Source organism: Tachypleus tridentatus, chromosome 1 (assembly GCF_004210375.1).
Source record: "Tachypleus tridentatus isolate NWPU-2018 chromosome 1, ASM421037v1, whole genome shotgun sequence".
Classification (NCBI taxonomy): Eukaryota; Metazoa; Arthropoda; class Merostomata; order Xiphosura; family Limulidae; genus Tachypleus; species Tachypleus tridentatus.
This window is the reverse complement of record NC_134825.1, coordinates 133,457,766-133,477,944: the sequence shown is the minus strand read 5'-3', so window position 1 is coordinate 133,477,944 and position 20,179 is coordinate 133,457,766. Positions and strand designations below refer to the sequence as shown.

General features: G+C 29.9%; 1 protein-coding gene across 1 annotated transcript in view; it reads right to left on the bottom strand.

Annotated features, from left to right (window-relative positions):
- Positions 1 to 221: 221 nt before the first annotated feature.
- Positions 222 to 20,179, bottom strand: part of LOC143233166 (KICSTOR complex protein SZT2-like) — a 211,072-nt gene continuing 191,114 nt past the window's right edge. The window contains exons 60-65 of the mRNA XM_076469126.1: positions 17,441 to 17,571; positions 15,081 to 15,478; positions 12,646 to 12,883; positions 9,972 to 10,175; positions 3,610 to 3,678; positions 222 to 2,174 (exon numbers count right to left, since the gene is read on the bottom strand). Of these exons, the coding sequence (XP_076325241.1) occupies positions 2,031 to 2,174; positions 3,610 to 3,678; positions 9,972 to 10,175; positions 12,646 to 12,883; positions 15,081 to 15,478; positions 17,441 to 17,571 (1,184 nt within the window). The 3' untranslated portion in view covers positions 222 to 2,030. The remainder of the gene's footprint in view (positions 2,175 to 3,609; positions 3,679 to 9,971; positions 10,176 to 12,645; positions 12,884 to 15,080; positions 15,479 to 17,440; positions 17,572 to 20,179) is intronic.

The following is a 20,179-nucleotide window of genomic DNA, read 5'->3' as shown; positions in this document are numbered from 1 at the left end:
TACCAACGCTGGCAAGAAGAGGGGAAAATTTTCCTTGCAATAAATTAACTTTCAGTAATGTTTACAGTGTTGAATAATACCAAGTCTAAAAAATATCATTTTTTTTTTATAAAGAGGTTCTCAACAATATTTCTGAAGTTGTATAATTTATAATTATAATATACAAAAAAAATCAAAAATAAAATGGAAAAACTTTCAGCATAGAAGAAAGAATTCAGATGTACACAATTAATATATACTTTATTTCTTCACAAGTTAAACTATATTTACAAATTTTAGTTCCTACCCAGTTGCCACATGGCAATTATTTTCACCTTACAAGTCATTTAGCACAAGCAAATTTTAGTTTGTTTTGGAAGGTGATACATAATAAAATTTCAACCAATCATTTTATATTGAGTGAGAATACATGCATATATGTTCAAATTAACTTCTATACTAGTTAGCAGAATGTCAGTTAGTCAATACTATTTTCCTAAATAATCTGAGACCAATTGAATGGTTAAGATGCCTTAAATTGTCATCTAATTATTGTAATAGTTTAAAGAGAAGTACAGATGGCTTTAAAGGACAAGCACAGGAATGAAATACGTATAGTAAAGCAAATTTTCAGAGTAAAACGTTTGATTACAAAAGTATATAAAGTGTGCATGTGCGTTATAACAAACTATTTATAGCCAGAAAGTTATATTGTGAAATATATGATACAGATATTAGCAAATATACATTCTATGTTTTTCACAAGTATGACAGATTTTTTTATAATACATTTCAAACAGATATTACTTACACATACATAGAGCATTATTTTACTGGTATGTTCACAACACACACACACACACAATATGCAGATTTGAACTTTTTCCACAGAAGCTTAAAAAAATATATATTGCATACAAATACTTATATCTAGAACCAGTATAAAATCAGTGATAAAGTGCTGGTACTAAAATTGACCTATTACTATGTAAATCCTCTGCTTTTCCATAGAACTTGTACTCTTCAAATCCTTCAATTAAATTAAGGAAAAAAATCAAAATATTGAACACTTTTATTTATGTTTCACCATTGGTTAGCATTCAGACCAGATTTCAAACATAAGTAATGTGTGATAAGAAGCATAATATGAATTAGAAAACATACTTTATTATCATAAAACTTTATTTTAACTGTAAATATAATTTTTATGCAACATGTTTAACACTCATCATAATAGGTTTATTTATCAAAATTCAGATCCTAATAGCTTGAGTTTAAAAGGAAATACATGACATTTCTTTACAGTATGTGCATCAAAAATGATATATACAGGTAGAGAAAAACTGGTAAGAAAAGAAAAGAAATATACATAACAATACTGAATCCAGTTATTGAATTTTTAAATAGTTTTTTCTAAAGTTTACACATTACTAGCCCATGCATTTTATTGTTTAATTCACAGATTTCTAAAAATCATTGTTACATATTAATAAAAAAGTATATCCCATCAGATATAAAATGTTTTAGAAATTAAGTTTCTAACAAAAACAATTTGAAAACTCTTATAAAATTGTTTTAAATAACCTGTAGATTTTTACCAACCAAATTATGTAAAGCCTATAGTTAACTAATCTACAACTATTCTACCAATCAAACTATTCTGAATATCCTAAGTTATTTTAAAGTAGTTCTGATTAATTCTCACATTGAACCTTCTTGGCCACTTATTAACAACCTGATATATTTTAAAGTAAAACTAGTTTGGATCTTCTGTAATTATTAAGAACACAATTATTAGTTACATGACATAACTTGTAATTTCTAACCTCTTTGAACACCTGCAACTTTAATTCATTAAATGTAGCAAAATGTAGTATATAATGACCATTCAAATATAAGAACATTATCCTATCCTATTATTTTCTGTATGTTATTTTATTAATACATATAATTAAAGAAAATTTATTTCAGTATTTTATTTCAACTCACATAACGTGATATTTCATAGTACATCTGTTTTGCTTTATTAACCTGGGAGAGAAAGATATCGTTTAACTAACAATTCCAGTCCATAAATGATAGCAACAACCATTTACAAAATCTTCCACCATGGACTGAACAGCTAAAACACGAACATTTGGCCTGTTAGGTGTATGGTTTTCTTCCACATGGTGTCTGAACACAAGACACAAATTCTAAAAGCATGGGAAAAAAAGAAAAAGAAGCTAAGTTTGTTGATCATACAATATATGGCTATTCCCATAACCTAACATATATACAACCAACCACAAAAAAACCACATGCAAGAATTTATGATAAAACAACAACAAAATCAACCTAACAAAATAAAATAAAAACTATATAATTTAAATAAAACTAACAAACTGTTGCAGAAATCAGATAGATACAGACAAAATAGAACGTAAGTTATGCTAGAAACTCTATTACTCAAAACCGTAACCTAGGGCTTATTACATGTAGTTCACTCTAAAACTGAAACCTCTTTGCACAACTTTTCTAAAGCTTCTAAATATGTGGATTCATGTTTGAACTGTTTAATGAAGGCTCGAAAACTTCAAGTTTACTATCTGAATTGTGTCCTTTCTTTCTATATTTGCATCAAGCCTATTCACATAAAGCCTATTGTTAAAAGTAACACTCCTCTGTCTTGAAGTACAACTTCACCTATATATTATCCTATATAGATATGATGTGTAGATTACTTTTACCAAAAGTTTGTTACAATAAAGAGCAATCTTTTCTTATTTTTAAATTATAGACATTAATACCAAAGATATCATTACTTGAATGTTACAATTTTTTTTATTGCTTATAATAAACTTTTCCAATTCTACAAGAAATGACAATTATCTAATAATTTTTGTAATAATTTCATCTATTTTTAAACAATAATGAATAAAGATTTTAACAATATCAAGTGTTACACATATAGAGTTCTTTTTTTAATATAATAACTGGAGATATGGTAAACAGAATTATATACTTTCTGTAATATATGTAATGAATATAGCTACATAATCATGTCTTTTAGGAAATTCCATATATACATATATATATATATATATATATATATATATATTTGATAGTATGTGTATTTATATCAACACTTCATATATATACATACATACATTATATATATATACTTTTGTTAGATGATCGCGTATTTATTTATATCTTTAAGAATAATTCATTTTTTCACTGAATTTTTACAATCATTGTCATTTTAGATAAACTAATGAAAGCCTTTTTATAAGTAGAATTGTCTCACAGAATAAAGTGTTTACAGAAACCTATCCCATCCCATAACCATATAAAACTCTACCCAACTATCTTGTAAAATAAAAACTCATGAAAACAAATGACACACATGCTATTCATTACATTACTCAATAAGTTAGTGTAGTAATTTATCCAAATCACTATAATTTGTGATGTAATATGCCAACATAAAAATAGATATTTCAAACATTCAGGAAAAGAATAATGATTATGCTCCTGAGTGTAACTATTTAAAATGTAACCAAACTATTTCTGATAAAGATTCATATTTAAAAACAAACAATAAAAAACTTTGTTCAAAATAATATAAAATTAACTAACTAAACTTACAGTTCTATAGGTATGAAGGTTCACTGAGAGTAAAATAAAAACATCAGGACATCTGGTATGTAGAACAGTCTAAAATAAAATAATAAATAAAATGAATATTCAACAAAAACATGAAAGAACATGCCAAATTAAACTCATACAGAAACTTTACACTCAAGTACACAGATTATTTAAAGCTGACACATATGACAATATGCAAAAAATGATGAGATTTTGGAAGTTTGATTAAAAATTCTTTCAGCAATTGTAATAAAAATGACTAAAGTATAGAATGTAACAAGGATGGTACTATAACACTTCAGTTCTTATTTCAATAAACATTGATTTAATTGTTACGTACAATATTTACGAGTTACTTAAAATATCCGATAAAATATATATTCAGATTTTTTTCCATTTTTAGAAAAATGGTGCAAAATAGTGCACTAAGCATTTCAGAACATCATTTACATGTTGCACAGTACTTACTCATAATTCTCTGATATCCTGATGCTTACACAGTAAGTCATGAGACTTAATGAACAAGCAAAATTTGCTAGACTATCTTCCTGCTAGCTAATGATGAAAATTTAGCTATGGGGAGATGGAAAGTTTTTCAGAGATAAACGAATTTTCAAAATGTAATATTCAAACCAGGCAAACTTACCCCTGAAAATAAGGGGGTGGAGAAGTATGATGATAAAGAGGCCCGTAGATAAAGTAGTCTTTGGTGTAAATACGGAGAAAAGAATCAGATTATACTACCCAGTGACAAAGATGGAGGATATAACTGAGAGAGCAGGAGTTTTGATAAAAAGAGCTAGCAGAAATGCAATTTTTGTAGTGCATGTAGGAACTAATGATGTAGGGAAGAATAGGTCAGAGAAGCTAATAAGTACAAGGGGTTGATAAAGGCATTTAAAGAAATAATTCATAACTTAATTTTGTCAGAGATACTGCAAAAAATTAACTGTTGGATTGAACCCATAAGTAGGTCACTAGGACTAAATGGTAGGCTTGGGTTAGTATGTAAAGATGAGCAGATTGGCTATATAGACTTATGGAATCAGTTCAATGAAAGAAAGGAGATTTTTGGAATGAATGGTTTACATTAAAATAGGGTAGGAGCTGGCTTGTTTCTTAAGGCTATTAACTCAGCTGTAAGGGAAGTTTTAAACTAGGACTAGATAGTGGTGGAAGTAAGAAAAGCTAAATACAAAATGAATAAGAGAAACTTAAAAGTTTAGCACAGAAAATCAATATAAAAGTAGTTATAAGAATAAGCTTACTTGTTACTATTGTAATGCTACAAGTACAAGAAATAAAACAGAGGACTTTAGAACACTAGTAGAAATGGTGGATTTTGATATAATGGGAATAACTGAAACATGGTTAAATGTAGATGATTCTGATGACAAACTACTTTGAAATACAGGGTTACAGGTTATTTAATAGGAATAGAGTATTAAAGAGAGAGGGAGGAGTGGCTTTATATGTAAAATGTGAGTTAGATCATGTTGAATTTTGAGAACATCAAAGATAATGGCAAGAAGATTGTATCCACTTGTGTTTCTATTAGTGTATATAAAGAGAAAAGGCTTCAAGTGAGAAATTATTACAGACTACCAAATGATACTGATTAATTTAGTGAGAAACTTTACAATGAGATTAAGATTCCAACTGTTAAAGAAGTCATAATTTCAGGCATATAGATTTGGAAATGCTAGAGTCAAACCAGAAGAATGAATGGTTCATGGAAAATGTCCAGGATGGGTTTTTTCCAACAATTAGTCAAACCACCCACTAGAAAAAAAATGCTATTTTAGGTCTATTGTTAACTTTAAATATATATTTAATTGAGAAAGGTGGAAACTGAGTGCAAATGATCATTGTTGTATTAGGTTTGAGGTTTTGCTGCCTCACGAAGATTAGGAATAACGATAATATGATTACAAGTTTCAAAAATACAAATTTTGAAGAAAAGCCAGAACAATTATCTGATCAGATGCAGAAATGTTTTAAAGATTCAAGATATTCCTTCTAACAAAATAGGGAGTAGCTGCAAGTAAAGACAGGTTGGCTTACAAAGAGTTTAAGAGATAAATTAAAGAAAAACAATATAAATTTAAGTAATTTAAATTGACTGGTGTAACAGGAGTATTAAAAGATTATAGAAGATCTAGAAAGTTTATAAAACAAAAAATCAGGACATTAAAACAGATGTTTGAGAAAAGGTTGGCTGAAAATGTAAAAATTAACAGTAAAGATTTCTTTAAGTACATTAAGGGTACACAAAATATAATGGGGGTAGGAGTCTTGAAGGATATAAAGAAAGGCTAGAATTTGATGATTATGATATGATTAGGTTATTAAATTTTTGCATATTCTTCTGGTTTTACAAAATGATTTAAACAGTATTCCACATCACGAACAGTTGATAAATGGAAATGAGATCATACAAGGTGAATGCATTAATTTTGAGCTAGTTAAGAAAAATTTGAAAGTTTAAAAAAGAACGAGATAATACTTCCCCATGGTATTTGAAGGAAATTAAAGACTGCATATATGAGTCACTTATTATTTATTGTTGGTCCTTGAAGAGCAGGCAGGTACCACAGTAAACTAATGTAGTAACTCCTCTTTTCAAGAGAGGTGATAAAAACTGTCCCAGTAATAACAGACCCATTAGTCCTAATGTAGATGAGAATCAGGGTGTAGATTTGGTACATCTGGGTTTTAAGAAAGTATTTTACCAAGTGCAATATAAAAGGATTGTATTAAAAAAAAAAATCAAAAAATTATTTCTATAGGTGTGGAAATTAATAAATTGGATAGAAGAGTGGCTAGATGACAGAAAGCAGAGGACTGTTACAAATGGAGCTCAGTCAATTGGATTAATGTTACACATGGGGTACACCTCAAGGCTTAATCTTTGGAACCTTCTCTTTTTGACTTGCAACAATGACGTAGACAATAAATTAGTTAAACTTGCAAATTATATTAAGGTCTTAGGTGTTGCTAGCTGTGAAGAGGATGCTGCTGATTTACAAAAGGATCATGGCAGATGATTTCAAATTACAATAAGTGTATGATAATGCTTGTGGGTTATCCAAATACGAATTAAGTATAACTTAGATGGGAGTAATCTTAAGTATTATGAAGAAAACAGATCTTGGTGTAATAGCTAAAGCCATCCAAATAGTGTGCTGTTGCTAGCTTTAAGGCAAATAGGATTTTAGGTCCCATCTAGAGAAATACTGAATATGTCTAAATTTTGTGTGCGTGTGTGTGCGTGCATGCATGTAGAAGAATAGCTAATGCTGTGACTACACATTATTGAAATCAGTCTGAAAAGAGAGGAATAGGAACTGACAAATAACTACAATAACTAAAATAATGAAGATGGGTGAATCAGAATGTGTAAATAAGCATTTGTATTCATTATTCAAAAACTTTGATGAAGGAACTTTCATAAGACATTCACAGGATTAAGCAGATCAATCTCCAAATCTCCTGTTTTTTTTGACACCAGTAAGTGATGAGAGTGGAACTCCAATGAAAAACGTACATCACAAATATCCCCATTTTGTGGAAAAAGTTTTGGAACTACCAGATTCAAAACCAATCAAATTTCAATGATGAACAGAATATCAAAGCAAAGAATTTGATGAACCCAAGAAACACAAAGGGAAAGATTCTACAGATTAACAAAACTCTGAAATGACTAACAAAAACTGAAACAGAGAAGTCACCCAGAAAAAAAACCATCAATGAATGAGTCAAAGATCCACACTAGGCCATACTAAAAGTATGAATAGCTTTAGTGAGCATAAATAAAAAATGCACATGCAAGACCCTAGAAACGAATGATGACCAGAATGAAAATGAAGTCCTAAAACCATATTAACTTCTGTTGACCAGCAAACTATCAATTAAAGGGAAACAAGTTAAAGTGAAATATCAAAATTAACAAAAACGAAGAGGTTCCATTTTTCTTTTTTTGAAGATTCACACACACACACAATCTGATAATGATAAATTCACTTTTTAAAAAAATAATTTATAAACAGTTTTGTCAGATATGAAAGACTGTTTGGCATAGATAACATTATTAATTAATTAATTTTGTGTTTGCAATTTATTCATGTAGAGGCTATGGAAATTTCTAGAAGGCCTATAGATGTATAAATACCTGCAACCAGACAAATGGAAACAGAGCATAAGTCATGTGAAAAAGAATATCAGTGACAGAAATGTTAGAAAACAAAGTTAACTGTTGTGGGAGTTAATGGCCTAAAGATTGATATTCTAGAGCCAGATTAACAGTTTGAAAGGGTTAAGTAGAATAAATTGTCTTGTCAAAGGATGTTTCAAACTAATTGAATCCACTTGTGTAGACTTTGACAAAAGCCAGAAAATTAATGAAGTTCAAGATACAACTGCAGTAACTCACACAGTATAAATTAATTTTACAGATAAAAAGAGAAAAATAATAGAATTGTAAAGTAACTGAACTAGCCTAAACAGGGTTTTGACATGAAGCAAACTGTACAGTGTTTAAGATACAACAATGATCTCCATAGTGTAAATAATGTTTGTATATACGCATATATATAATATATATTATTTTAAAAACAAGTGGAGTGCATGCTGTTCCTTTATTGTCAAATTTATCACCAACAAATCATAGACACCTACTGTACAAGAATCCTTAGCCCAACACACTTGTATATCTATCTGCAATACTTTATAAACTACTAAAAATAGTTCCCAACAGACTTGTAACTTCTATATTTCATACTGCATATACATCTCTAATAAAGGTTTCCTCCTTACCGATTCAAGCTGTCTACAAACTTGTACATTCTGTTATCTCTTTAAAAAATGAATACTCTAACACAGCTCAATAGGCAACAGAGTCAAGGGATAATTGAAGCAATAGCAGTAAGACCCATAGATGGTAAAGATAATAAACTGTGTACGTGATTGTTAGTAAAATAATAATGAGAACAGCTAGTAATGGTAAAAGAGAAGAATGTCTTAAAAATTATAACAATTATATAAATATAACAATTATAACAATATAGAGTAGAAAAATGATAATGATGGGACAAAGTAAAATCTCTTCTCACTAATACTTATTATAATAATTATTATAATAATTATAATACTTTTATAATAATTTATTATTATAAAAGTAAAAAAACTTAGAAAGGAAAGAGGAACATGAAGTGTATGTATACAAAACTAGTTTAAAAAGCATCTGCAACCTCAGTATTATAAGAATGTGGAAGAAGTAAGATTCAAATGCAGAAAACATTTCATATGACAAGCACCCACAGACAGAACTGAAGCATGTTCAGTAGGGTAAATACAGAGCATATCTGAGAGCAAACAAAAGACCAGTAGAAAAGTCATCAGGAGATTATAACAGACAATATCAGCTCTTCATATTCTAAAGGTGATTAGGTGTGAGCAAGAAATCAATCATTATAAAAATAAATAGAATAAAATGATGTGTAATGCAAATTAGGAATCTTCATGACTTGTACCAATAGTTGCATAACAAATAAAATCACAGTAAAGATAATAGCAAGAATGTCAAAACAAAAATATAAATTAATGTTGGGAAATAGAGTTTATGCAAGATTCCCTATCACATCACATGTGTAGCGACTCGCATGAAAGGTAGGAGGTTGGAGAATTATGGGTAATGCATATGCTGCATCATGTAAAAGACAATAAGAAATTATCAGTCATGTTTTGTTTACAGCAAAAGCCTTCAATGTTTCATAGGTAAGCCAAGTTACTATTTTATCTTACTAATTAATATAAAATGGCATGCACAGCACTTTTAAATTTTCTTAAAAATTAATAAATTAATATTACATCATGAAATATTTTTTCCATGAATCCTACTTACAAGAACTTGTTAGGTATATTAGGTCTGCATATTAGGTATATTAAAACCTAATGTTTTATATACTTCCATTTATAAGTACATCTTGCAAAATAGTCTCCAAGTAATTAACATATAGCTCAAATAGCAGTAGTGACTATACATAATAGAAAGGTCCTAGTAAAACATTTTAAATAAAGGACTTCATACTGCTTCATTCTGCTTATATAGTAGTCATCTTGAAAGCAACGTTAAAAGAAGCTGTAACTGATTAGACAACACCAACACACACATAATAGTGACTTGCCTAGTACCATGACATACGTTTATGGTATATATCTTTGTTAGCTACCACTACAAAAATTCATTATAAAACACAACGTCTGAGAACATATTAAAAATATAAAACCATCAATATAAAACTCTGAAACAATATAAATGCACAAGAAAAATTTTAAATTTCAGTCACATTAAATTTACCTACCATATAAATGATATTCCCATCAGGTGACACAAAGTACACATGCGAGTCTGCATATTTAACTGTTAAAACTCGAGTTAAACGTTGGTACCACGAAATGTGCATGTTGTCGAAAACAGAGAGTTGAGGATCAAGGTCACTCAAAGTTACAGTCTTTACTAGTTTCATCAGCTCTGTGAACTCATTATAGTTGATGGTATTGGATGACTGTAGTTGTTGTGAAAATTAGGATATTTTGTTAGTGACATGATTTTATTTAAATAGTTGTCATCTAAAATTTGAAATAAAGTTGAGATTGAATCTGAATATTTAGCAACAATCTTGTTGCACTACTTACAATGACTGAATTTTAAAACAAAAATAAAATAACTAAAACTTGCACTTCCACCAAACAACTGGTATAAATTATTCTCTTCAATAATCAATGAAATGAGGACAGATTAGTAATTGAAAATGTAGTAGTGAAACATTTAATGCATCTGTGATTATATGATCATTTTCATAACATAATGAAACAAAAATCTTAAAGGAAATAAAAATGTTTAACCTACTTTCATAGTTTTACCTTATTTGGAAAAGTGCACAAAATTAAGATAAATATCTGAAAAACTTCACTAGTAGTATCAGCAAAGAACACAATTTAAAGAAAACACAAAAAACTGAATATTTCATAATTAAAAGAAATCCTTTATGAATTGGAGTGTTGTAAAAAAGCCATTTCTGATGTACAGTGATGATTTAAAAACTGGAAAAATTATCATAAAAATTCTAAATTTGTGTTTATCTCTTCTAGTTATAACAAATACAAGAATTTTAATTTAAGATAGTTGGATATGAAATCCCTTCATTTCAGAAACTCAAAGAACATATGTCCATTCACTACTAGGCAATAAGAAACAAGATGAAGTTAACAGATTACCTATAAGCTCTGTATAGTTAAAGTTCACAATCATACTGATCTGTTGACAACAGTAAACCATGTCATGCACAACAATACTTAAGATTTTGTAATTTTACAATATGCACTAAGAAACCTAGAAATAAAAGTAATAATTTTTTTTTTTCACACTTTTGGAAGCCTTTCATAATGCATGTGCTAAAGCTTGACACATACTCGAAGAATGTTTACTCTAGAAGAAAGTTCCTCTTTCATATTTTGTTTAATAATTTGTAATTAACGTGCCACTATTCTTTAAGTGTTAAACAGATATTATAAAATTTGTAATAAATTACAATATTTTATCAGTAATGTTGAAATACTGATACAAAAATTAAAAGTTAATTTTAGTTTATTTAAAGTTTCTTTATTAAATCCATTAATCTGTAACAAATAACGATGTATTAAATAAATAGAAAGAAATAAAAATTAGAGCAATTTTACTTGAGATTTGTAATAACGTCATTTAACAACTTGGCACTACTTTATGCAGATGTACACCTTGCAGCACATAAAGGTTTGTGTAGAACATGATTGTCACAGTAGACTTCATGAATGAGTGACAGTTGGGAGCTATACTGGTATAGTTCATTTGCTATGCTATCAATTAGTGCCTTTCTACCATATCTGGAGCTGAAATGCTAATTTCAAGAGGCAAGTTTTCAACTTACTTACCCCCAAAATGGTACTAATTTATTTCCTTTATTCTTATTTTTATTTCAGGTAATTTTCTTCTTTACTTGGGAATGCAGTTACATTCCTACCATTGTCTGCAGCCAATGGAGGGTGATACATATGTGGAATGTTGTAGGTTTGAGCACCCACATCTTGTTCTCCTAATTTCTATTTCTATATCTATTGCTACTCTTATTTCTTATGCAAGACTTCCAAGTGGAGGTTAAGACTAATACAGTGTATCCTTTAAGGCCTAGAGTACATCTTATAAATCTACATTAAAGCTTATACCCTGGGATCTTTTGAAACAGTGCAGCATTTTTTTTGTTTATCTTTGTTTCTGCTTGTTTTTTACATTGGCACTACTTTCTACCATTTGACAGAATAATAAATGATACTATATTATTTTACCAATACTAGTAAAAGTACTATATATATTCACAGAAAAATATTTTGTAAAAACATTTCGTGTAGAAGTGACTTGTACAGTTTACCAGAAATCTGTCAAATTTTGTGTAGATGTAAATGTTATATTAAAAGTTATACTATTAAAACTAAGTAAATAAGAATGGTCACATGGTTGCATGTAATGAGAGAGTTTGTAACTAACTCAATGCTAAATATGCAGTGCACATATTGTAGGTACATACTCCAATGCTGTTGGTAAAATTGCGAGCACTGACCAAGCATGTTTCAAACATCATGAACGGGTTACTACAAAGTGCTTTGTATGCGATGTGCACATAGAGTGTGCAAATACCATATGTGCTGTTTGGTGAGAATATCTAAGAAATGAACACCAGTTTTGGTTTATCAAACTGAAATGTTATACCACTGTCATTATGTTGTTGTAAGTCTCGAAGACAACACACAAGAGAAAGGAATGAATTGCACGTTATGCTAAGCAAAGAGGAAAATGATTCACTGTTGGGATTGTTTTTATTCACAAACTGCAATGTGACTCTGGATATTTTGTCTCTTGAACTGAGAGTGAAGATAAATATCTGCAATGCTTCTCAACAAAAACAACCAACTTTATTAAAATTTGGAAATAATGGTACAGACCCCTTCCCTAGATCCTGCTCCACTTCCTTCAAGGTCCTTCAGACCTTGATTCATCAGACAGCTCCACAGATAGTCTCGTCGACAATCTACAGCAGCTTGCTGAACAACTTTGGTGAGATGACTCCTGGCACGTTCAGCCTGCTCCTGTAATATCACTTGCATCATTGTTTCATGGTTACTATAATAGCTCAAGTAGGACACCTCCTCATCACAAACTCTATGGACAGCTGTGTAAGGCCTAAACAAATATTACAATGCATTACTCCTTAACAGTATATAATTCTTTCAACAATTTTTGTTTCAATGTTGGTATAAAGAAACAAAGTTCAGAAGACTGTATATTGGAAGCAATAGTGATACGAGTCTGAAAAGAAAACAATTTTAAATGGCTTCAAAAAAGTAATGATTGCATCAGCTAACAAAGTCTTGACCTGAACAATTTGAGACATCTTGCAATGTTTCCATGAGGGAAAGATCACAAGTTCTCAAAACACTTGCAGTTGCTTTGAAAGAAAAGTGACATTACTGCATACCAACAGTTGGTAACAAGCATTAGTAATTCAGTCTAGGCTGTCATTAAAGTAATAATTGAGCATTTTCCTAGAAAAAGTGGCAAAACACAATATCCTTTTTTTTACAGGTGAGCTAATCAAATACATCTAATAACATTATATCATTATAAAAGGAAAATAGTCATAAAATAATTAATAGAATTTTTTATTTTATTTTCTTCTATTATTATTAACTTCTAAAAACAAAAGTAAGCTACCTAACTATAAAGGTAAGAACTTAAAAGTAACAAACTAATATTAAAGCATTTACACAGTGTTATTACTGGTAATGCATTGTAGTAATCACAAATTTCTACATATTACTACATATTGTCAGCCATTGACAACCTCAAGAACTTGATAATACAAAATTTTTTATTTTGGCAAAAATTTAAACATATAAAAGGAAGATTAGTATGTCAGTTACTAATTTCTAAAATGACTGATTAAATGCTTATAGAAAACTCAGGACTGAGAGACTGTAAAGCAGGACATCATATCTTAAGTTATTAAGTTAACCATTCAGCTAAGTGTGCAGCTCTAACACTTTTAAAAGGTTTGATACCCCTATACAAAAAGACAATCAATATTCAAAATATTACAGCAGTAACAAAATAAGGCCACTTTTATAAAATAATATCAGGCACATACACCAGTTCATTGTTTTCGAAATCAGGGATCCAGTATAATTTGAAATACAAGTAACTGGCCATTTACCTGCAATTATGTTTTGTCATGCATAAACTTGTCTCGGATAACACTAAAGCAAACCCAAATCGTTCTTAAACTATAGCTAGACTTCAAAGACATCTGAAAGTTTCACATATATAAACAATAATAGAATAAGGAATCCAATCAATCAATGCAGGTTGTTGCAAATTGGTTAAAAGTGTTTTATAGTGCTATTAGCAGAATCACTTCCAAAACAAGAAGACAAAAATAAATGACACACAAGACTATTCTTTACAGATGATTTACACTTCATGCGAAATAAATTTATACTCATTTGGAACATATTATATGGTACCTATGGTTCTGGAGGAAGTACAGTAAAGACAGAAGTAAGCACAGGTATTAATGAACTTGTAATCCTCTGTCGTGGTACCATTAATGCAATATATTATAGGGACTACACATCCTACAATCTTTTTCACTGCCACATCCTAGTACCATTTGGCTCTAACTTCTCCATAATGGAAGATAACCACTCCAGCCATGCTAAACTGGTTAATACCTTTCTTGAAGAAATGAGTATTGTTGTAGTAGAATGGATTACATATTCAAATGATTTTAATTTCACAAGTATGTGTTGGACACTCTTGTGAGACTTACCATTCTGTCATGTAACTTAGGAAACTTGGGATTCCCCAAACAGAACTCTTTCAAGAGTAACTGAGGATAGCTCGATGACATAACTTAAAGAACATCCACGCCAGCCTGCTCTTGTTGTTCATGGTGATCATACTCAATAAGAAAATGAACTGTTATGTTCATTAAATTAAAGGCATGAAGCCAACTAAATCATATGTTAATTTATAAGGGCAGAGCAAAACTTTTTATATTTCAAGACCATGCAACAGATTACACTCATGATATGCATGGAAATAAACTGAGGGAGAGACTGACATTATTTTATAATAGCAGCTGTACCTAGTCTTAACTATAGTACCAATTTCAAGTATCTTCTGTGATATAAGGTATATGTAACTAATACACATATGACAGTTTCACCTTTTTATAATTTATTTTATACCCTATCTTACACACAACTTTTACTTTTATTATTAAAATAGTAATTCCATGTAATCACAACTAAATAAAAATGGTTAATGCTATATATATGTAACAAGGTGAAACTAAATTATAATGTGATAAGTTTGGTACCGGTACTGAGGGTGCTCCTGGTCACTTTGTGTTTCAGTAGAAGATCCAAGACTATCATTTAATTTGTTCTTATCAGATATAGGATCCGTGTTTGAGCTAGTTTTGCGTGAGCTAAAGTTGCTTGAAGAATGTTTCCTTTTAATCCTCACAAGCCTAAATGTCCCAAGCATGGAATCAAAGTTAAAAAGTTTAGGATACAGTTCTCGCTGACTAGTTAAAAGAATGTAAAATTTGAGCACCAAAGGTTGATAGTTATTCTGAGTTTCCTTCTGTATGATGGAAATGGTGTCATGGGCAATCAACAAGCCAACATCAAAACTAGCAGTTTGCCTGAAGTCATTGGCATCTCTGTAGATTACTCTGCGCGTTGACAACTCAACTAGTACATATTCCGTATCCTAAAAAAATTGTTTCAATATTACAAATTCAAATAAAATATCATAAGGCTAACAAAAAGTAATAAACAAATAACTAATAGCACATTTTATTTTCAACACTTCATGTTCTGCTTAATCACAAAAAAAATTAATCTTTTTAATTATGAAGAAGTATTAACTATATTCATTTAACCCCTCTTACTACAAGTTTGGTTAAATCTGTTGATCATAACTCCAAAGTGACCATCAGGGTTTCCATAATATAATGTTTAGTATATTTTATATATTTCCACATCAAGCATGCTTTCAAACATTACACATCTTTTGTACATAAAAAGCATCAATTATTTTTTAAAAGTATTTTTACTAAAAAATTTGTCTGTGAATATACTGAGTCAAAGTGTTGACTGCTCCAAGTGCAAAGCAATTTTCATGTCTAGGTTAAAAATGCTTTTCTCCAACTAAAAATTGTCACATTTAATTTGCATAATGTTTAAAACTTTCTAAATAAATAAACCTTTTTTAAATAAAAACTTTGTATTTTATCTATTATTTTCTCTACCTTAACTAGATACACATTCATTTTAAATAAAGCTAAATTATCTTCATTTATTTCCAAATTGACTGCAAATTGCAACAGAAAACTATAATTGTTCTTCCTAAGTAGCACTATACATCTGTTTATATTTAATTTTGTTTTACTGCCCTTCCACCTGTGTATAAATAATAATCCCACCACACAAGTTGTAACTCATTTGGTAAACATGTAGCTCAAGTTACTGTGTTACTGTGCTCCTCACAAGCATACCTCATCAAGAATTATTATTGTTGTTTTTTATTATCTTACTTTTCTAGCCTAACAAATTTCTAATTTTTACATTTCAGATAATTTTATAATCATAAATAAAGGATATAGATGAAAAAATATAATTATTTGTGGCTTCTCATTTGTTGCTTAGTAAAATTTAACCTACTTCTTTTTGTTGTTTTTTTTACATTAATGGTACCAGAACACTAAATATTTTTTCTTATTAAATAATATAGCTAAGAACATAGAATAATAATAGAATAGAGCAAACAATGTTTATAACTACCACAATTATTTGGCTTTCTAGCTATGCAAAAAGAGACTAAAAATTTAGCTAAGTTTGTTCATGTCAAACAAGCATGAGAAATTTTCAAACTAGAAGTAAAATAGACAATAATCTGCACAGCAAACAATGTAATAAAATATGTCTATTAACAGATTAGAATCTGGCTTTCTACAAGTTATATATAATATAGTATAAACCTTCCAAAAGAACTATCAGCAATTTGTGAGAGAATGTGAAAAATTGTCTGATTTTATAGTGTGGCTTTGTATTGTTTTTTGTAGTTAAACACAAAGCTACAAGCTACACAATGGACTATCTGTGCACTGCCCACTCTTACAGTGGCATACATGCTGTTGTGCTACTGTAATGGTGGGGCTGGCACAGCTCTCTAAACAAATAAAACTGAAGGCTATAAAAATTATGCTCTGCCTTAATTTCTATGTTATAGCAAGTAATTTACATTTGATTCCATACTTCTCACAGGGTTGATAACTAGATTAAAAAAAGAGGAAAGATCTAGAAAACAAATACCATGGTTTTCATACTAAGGTAGTTTAAGTTTTATATTCCACTCTCAAAAAAGTCATGTCATGCACACTTTGATCTCTTTATGGTGAGAGGGTTAATTCAAACAAAATCCCTTAAATATCTAACACAGTAATAATTAACACAAAAGTAAATATTCCATAGTCTTTACTTTTATCTTCTTTCATTATTATTAAAATAAATTCACCCTACTTTTTTTTTTATAGGTTTTTGTAAATTGTAATTTCAAGACTTATCATAATTTTTTCTTCTTATATTACTAAAATAATTTATTTAAATAGTATTCTGATAATAAAATACAAAAGTCCCTCTAAAAACTAAAACCTTTCCAAAAAAAACCTACCATTTCCAAAACAGGATCTTGTAAGAAAGGAACCATTCTCAAGACTCTCATCCCATATACTTCATTATGACTAATTATGTAGTTGTATAGCTGGTGGGGTGGCATGCTAGTACTGTCAATGACAACTGATCCTGTAATTTTTAGACAAATCAATCCATTTCAGAACCTTCATATCTCTGATTGCTTGTTTTTTAATTATTTGAAACACAGTAATGTACAGTAAAGAGAACAAAGTACATTTCACACAAAATTAGGCCAAAAACAGTTGTTTTCACACACACAACACAAAAGACCAAAGTACTAGATAAATACCTACAAATTAATTCTCAAAAACTGAACTTTAGACAGTAATCTTTTATTAAGTAAATTAAAATTTATTTTTAACCAGGAGAAGTCACTCTAACTTAACAGTTTAACTAGGATAATTTCAGAATTTGATTTTTTTTTTTAAATTTAAAACTACATATTTTTTCCTATAATTCTTCAAGATAGATATTTAAAACAATTTTGTTAAACAAATAATTATCAAAAGCTGTGTCATCAAATATTTCTACTAAAGAGCTATTGAAAGGGACAGTCAGTAAAAAGTTTATTCTTTTTATAGCATACTTTAATGGTGTCGAACCATTAAAAATATTAATTGTTCTATCTTACCAATCTTTAATGTGCATTTTCAACCTTCCTCTTTATAAGGCATTAAACAGAGCTAGAAATCTAGGGCATACATTAGTTTCTTCCAAATAACTGTGTTTTAACCCTCCTTTCCAACTAATATCACAAAAGTACATATGTACTTGATAACTCGAAGGCTGATAGATTTATTAACATTCAGTGTCATCAACACAAACGTGCTCTCTAAAATAAAAAAATCTACAGTTAATTTCAAATTTTGACATTTACTTTATCTTTTATGATAATGTTACCCTTATATTCTTATCTGTTTAGCCTAGTGATGTGGTTAAACTTGATATTAAAAATTACTTATTAACTGAAACTTAGGATGCTTACACAGAAAAGGCTAAGAATATTCTGTTGAAATGATTATGAATTTGTATCAGTAAGTTAAGTGACAATTATAGTCAATTTAAAGTGGTGGTGGACCACCAAGTGTTGTAGGTAGTATGATGCCACTTAAAATTTATTGCTTATACTTAACGGCAATTTATGGATCAACTTCAAGAGGGCAGAACTATCCAGAAGTAGAAATGTAACAAGTGAAAATTCACAAGGTCAGTGACAAAAACCTTCCACATGTCTGAGGTAGAAGAATGCAACTTAACCCTACAGTCTCCAACTACACCTTCAGAGCAAATGTAATGTCACTTGCCAAATTTCGTTAGAAAAATAAAACTGGTTTATAAAATCATTTGAAATTTGTCAAAAAAGTTCTGAAATGTATGTAGTTTCAGAAATATATAATGTTTACTTTTTTCCTACATCTATGCTGTAGGTCTCAAGACAAAGTATAGAAATTAAGGATGACAACCATCAAGGGTTGAAAAATGTGTACCTGTTTGCCAGAGAAAGCAGTTGCAGACTGTGGATATCATATATCAAATAGTTTAAATACATGTATATTAGCATATAGATTGGCAACTTATGTAGCTAAGAGTAAACCATTTCTATAGTGTAAATTTTTCAGTGTGTGGATAACGTGCCACAAAACTGTAGTTTTCTTTTTACATGTTTCCTTTGAAAAATGGAATTAAACCTTATATAACAAAAATTTAAATTATTACATCCATTATAATGTTAATTTTACTCACATATAATGATGGTAAAATGGTTTAATTAAAGTTTGAAGGTAACAGGTATGCAGAAAGAAATTTAAATATGGGTACTAGAGAATGATCTACATCTGTAAGCAGAAGGTTTGTTTGTTTTGGAATTTCGCACAAAGCTACTCGAGGGCTATCTGTGCTAGTCGTCCCTAATTTAGTAGTGTAAGACTAGAGGGAAGGCAGCTAGTCATCACCACCCACCGCCAACTCTTGGGCTACTCTTTTACCAACGAATAGTGGGACTGACCGTCACATTATACGCCCCCACGGCTGGGAGGGTGAGCATGTTTTAGCGCGACGCAGGCGCGAACCCGCGACCCTTGGATTACGAGTCGCACGCCTTACACGCTTGGCCATGCCAGGCCCATAAGCAGGAGAATGGAAATGGGTATTCCTGTTATTACATGCAAAGAAATACTGGTCAAGTTATCAAACAGTGCCTGTAGATTTCTGTGCAATCAGACTCTTGAAATGAACACTAGGAAACTGTTGCATTCATACATTAGCTGTCTTGTAGAAAGCATGAATGGAGTAGTGATGTGCTTTTGACATTGCAGCTTGATGACAAAGTGTTCTGCAACAGAAGCTATGTTGAGGGCTATTATCAAGAAAATAGCCATCTGATCGAGTATGACCTGGCATAATGTAAACATAAAAACATGATGAAGCACCAAAATAAGTTCAATACTATGTACTCAACCTCTGTAATATAAATATGGGAAAAATAATATTTTTTGAACTTGTATTGACATTTGAAGCTTAAAGTATAGCATCTGAATAACAATAACACTATTATGTATATACTAAAGCATCTTGCTTTCCCTATAGCATATAGTTTATCTTCAAATATTTAAACTTTTCTACATTCTGTTGTGGAACTTGATATGCACAATAAGGTTAGGAACTTATCTGTTGTTTAATGAAACACTTTAATTGTGTCCTACTTTATTTATAGAAA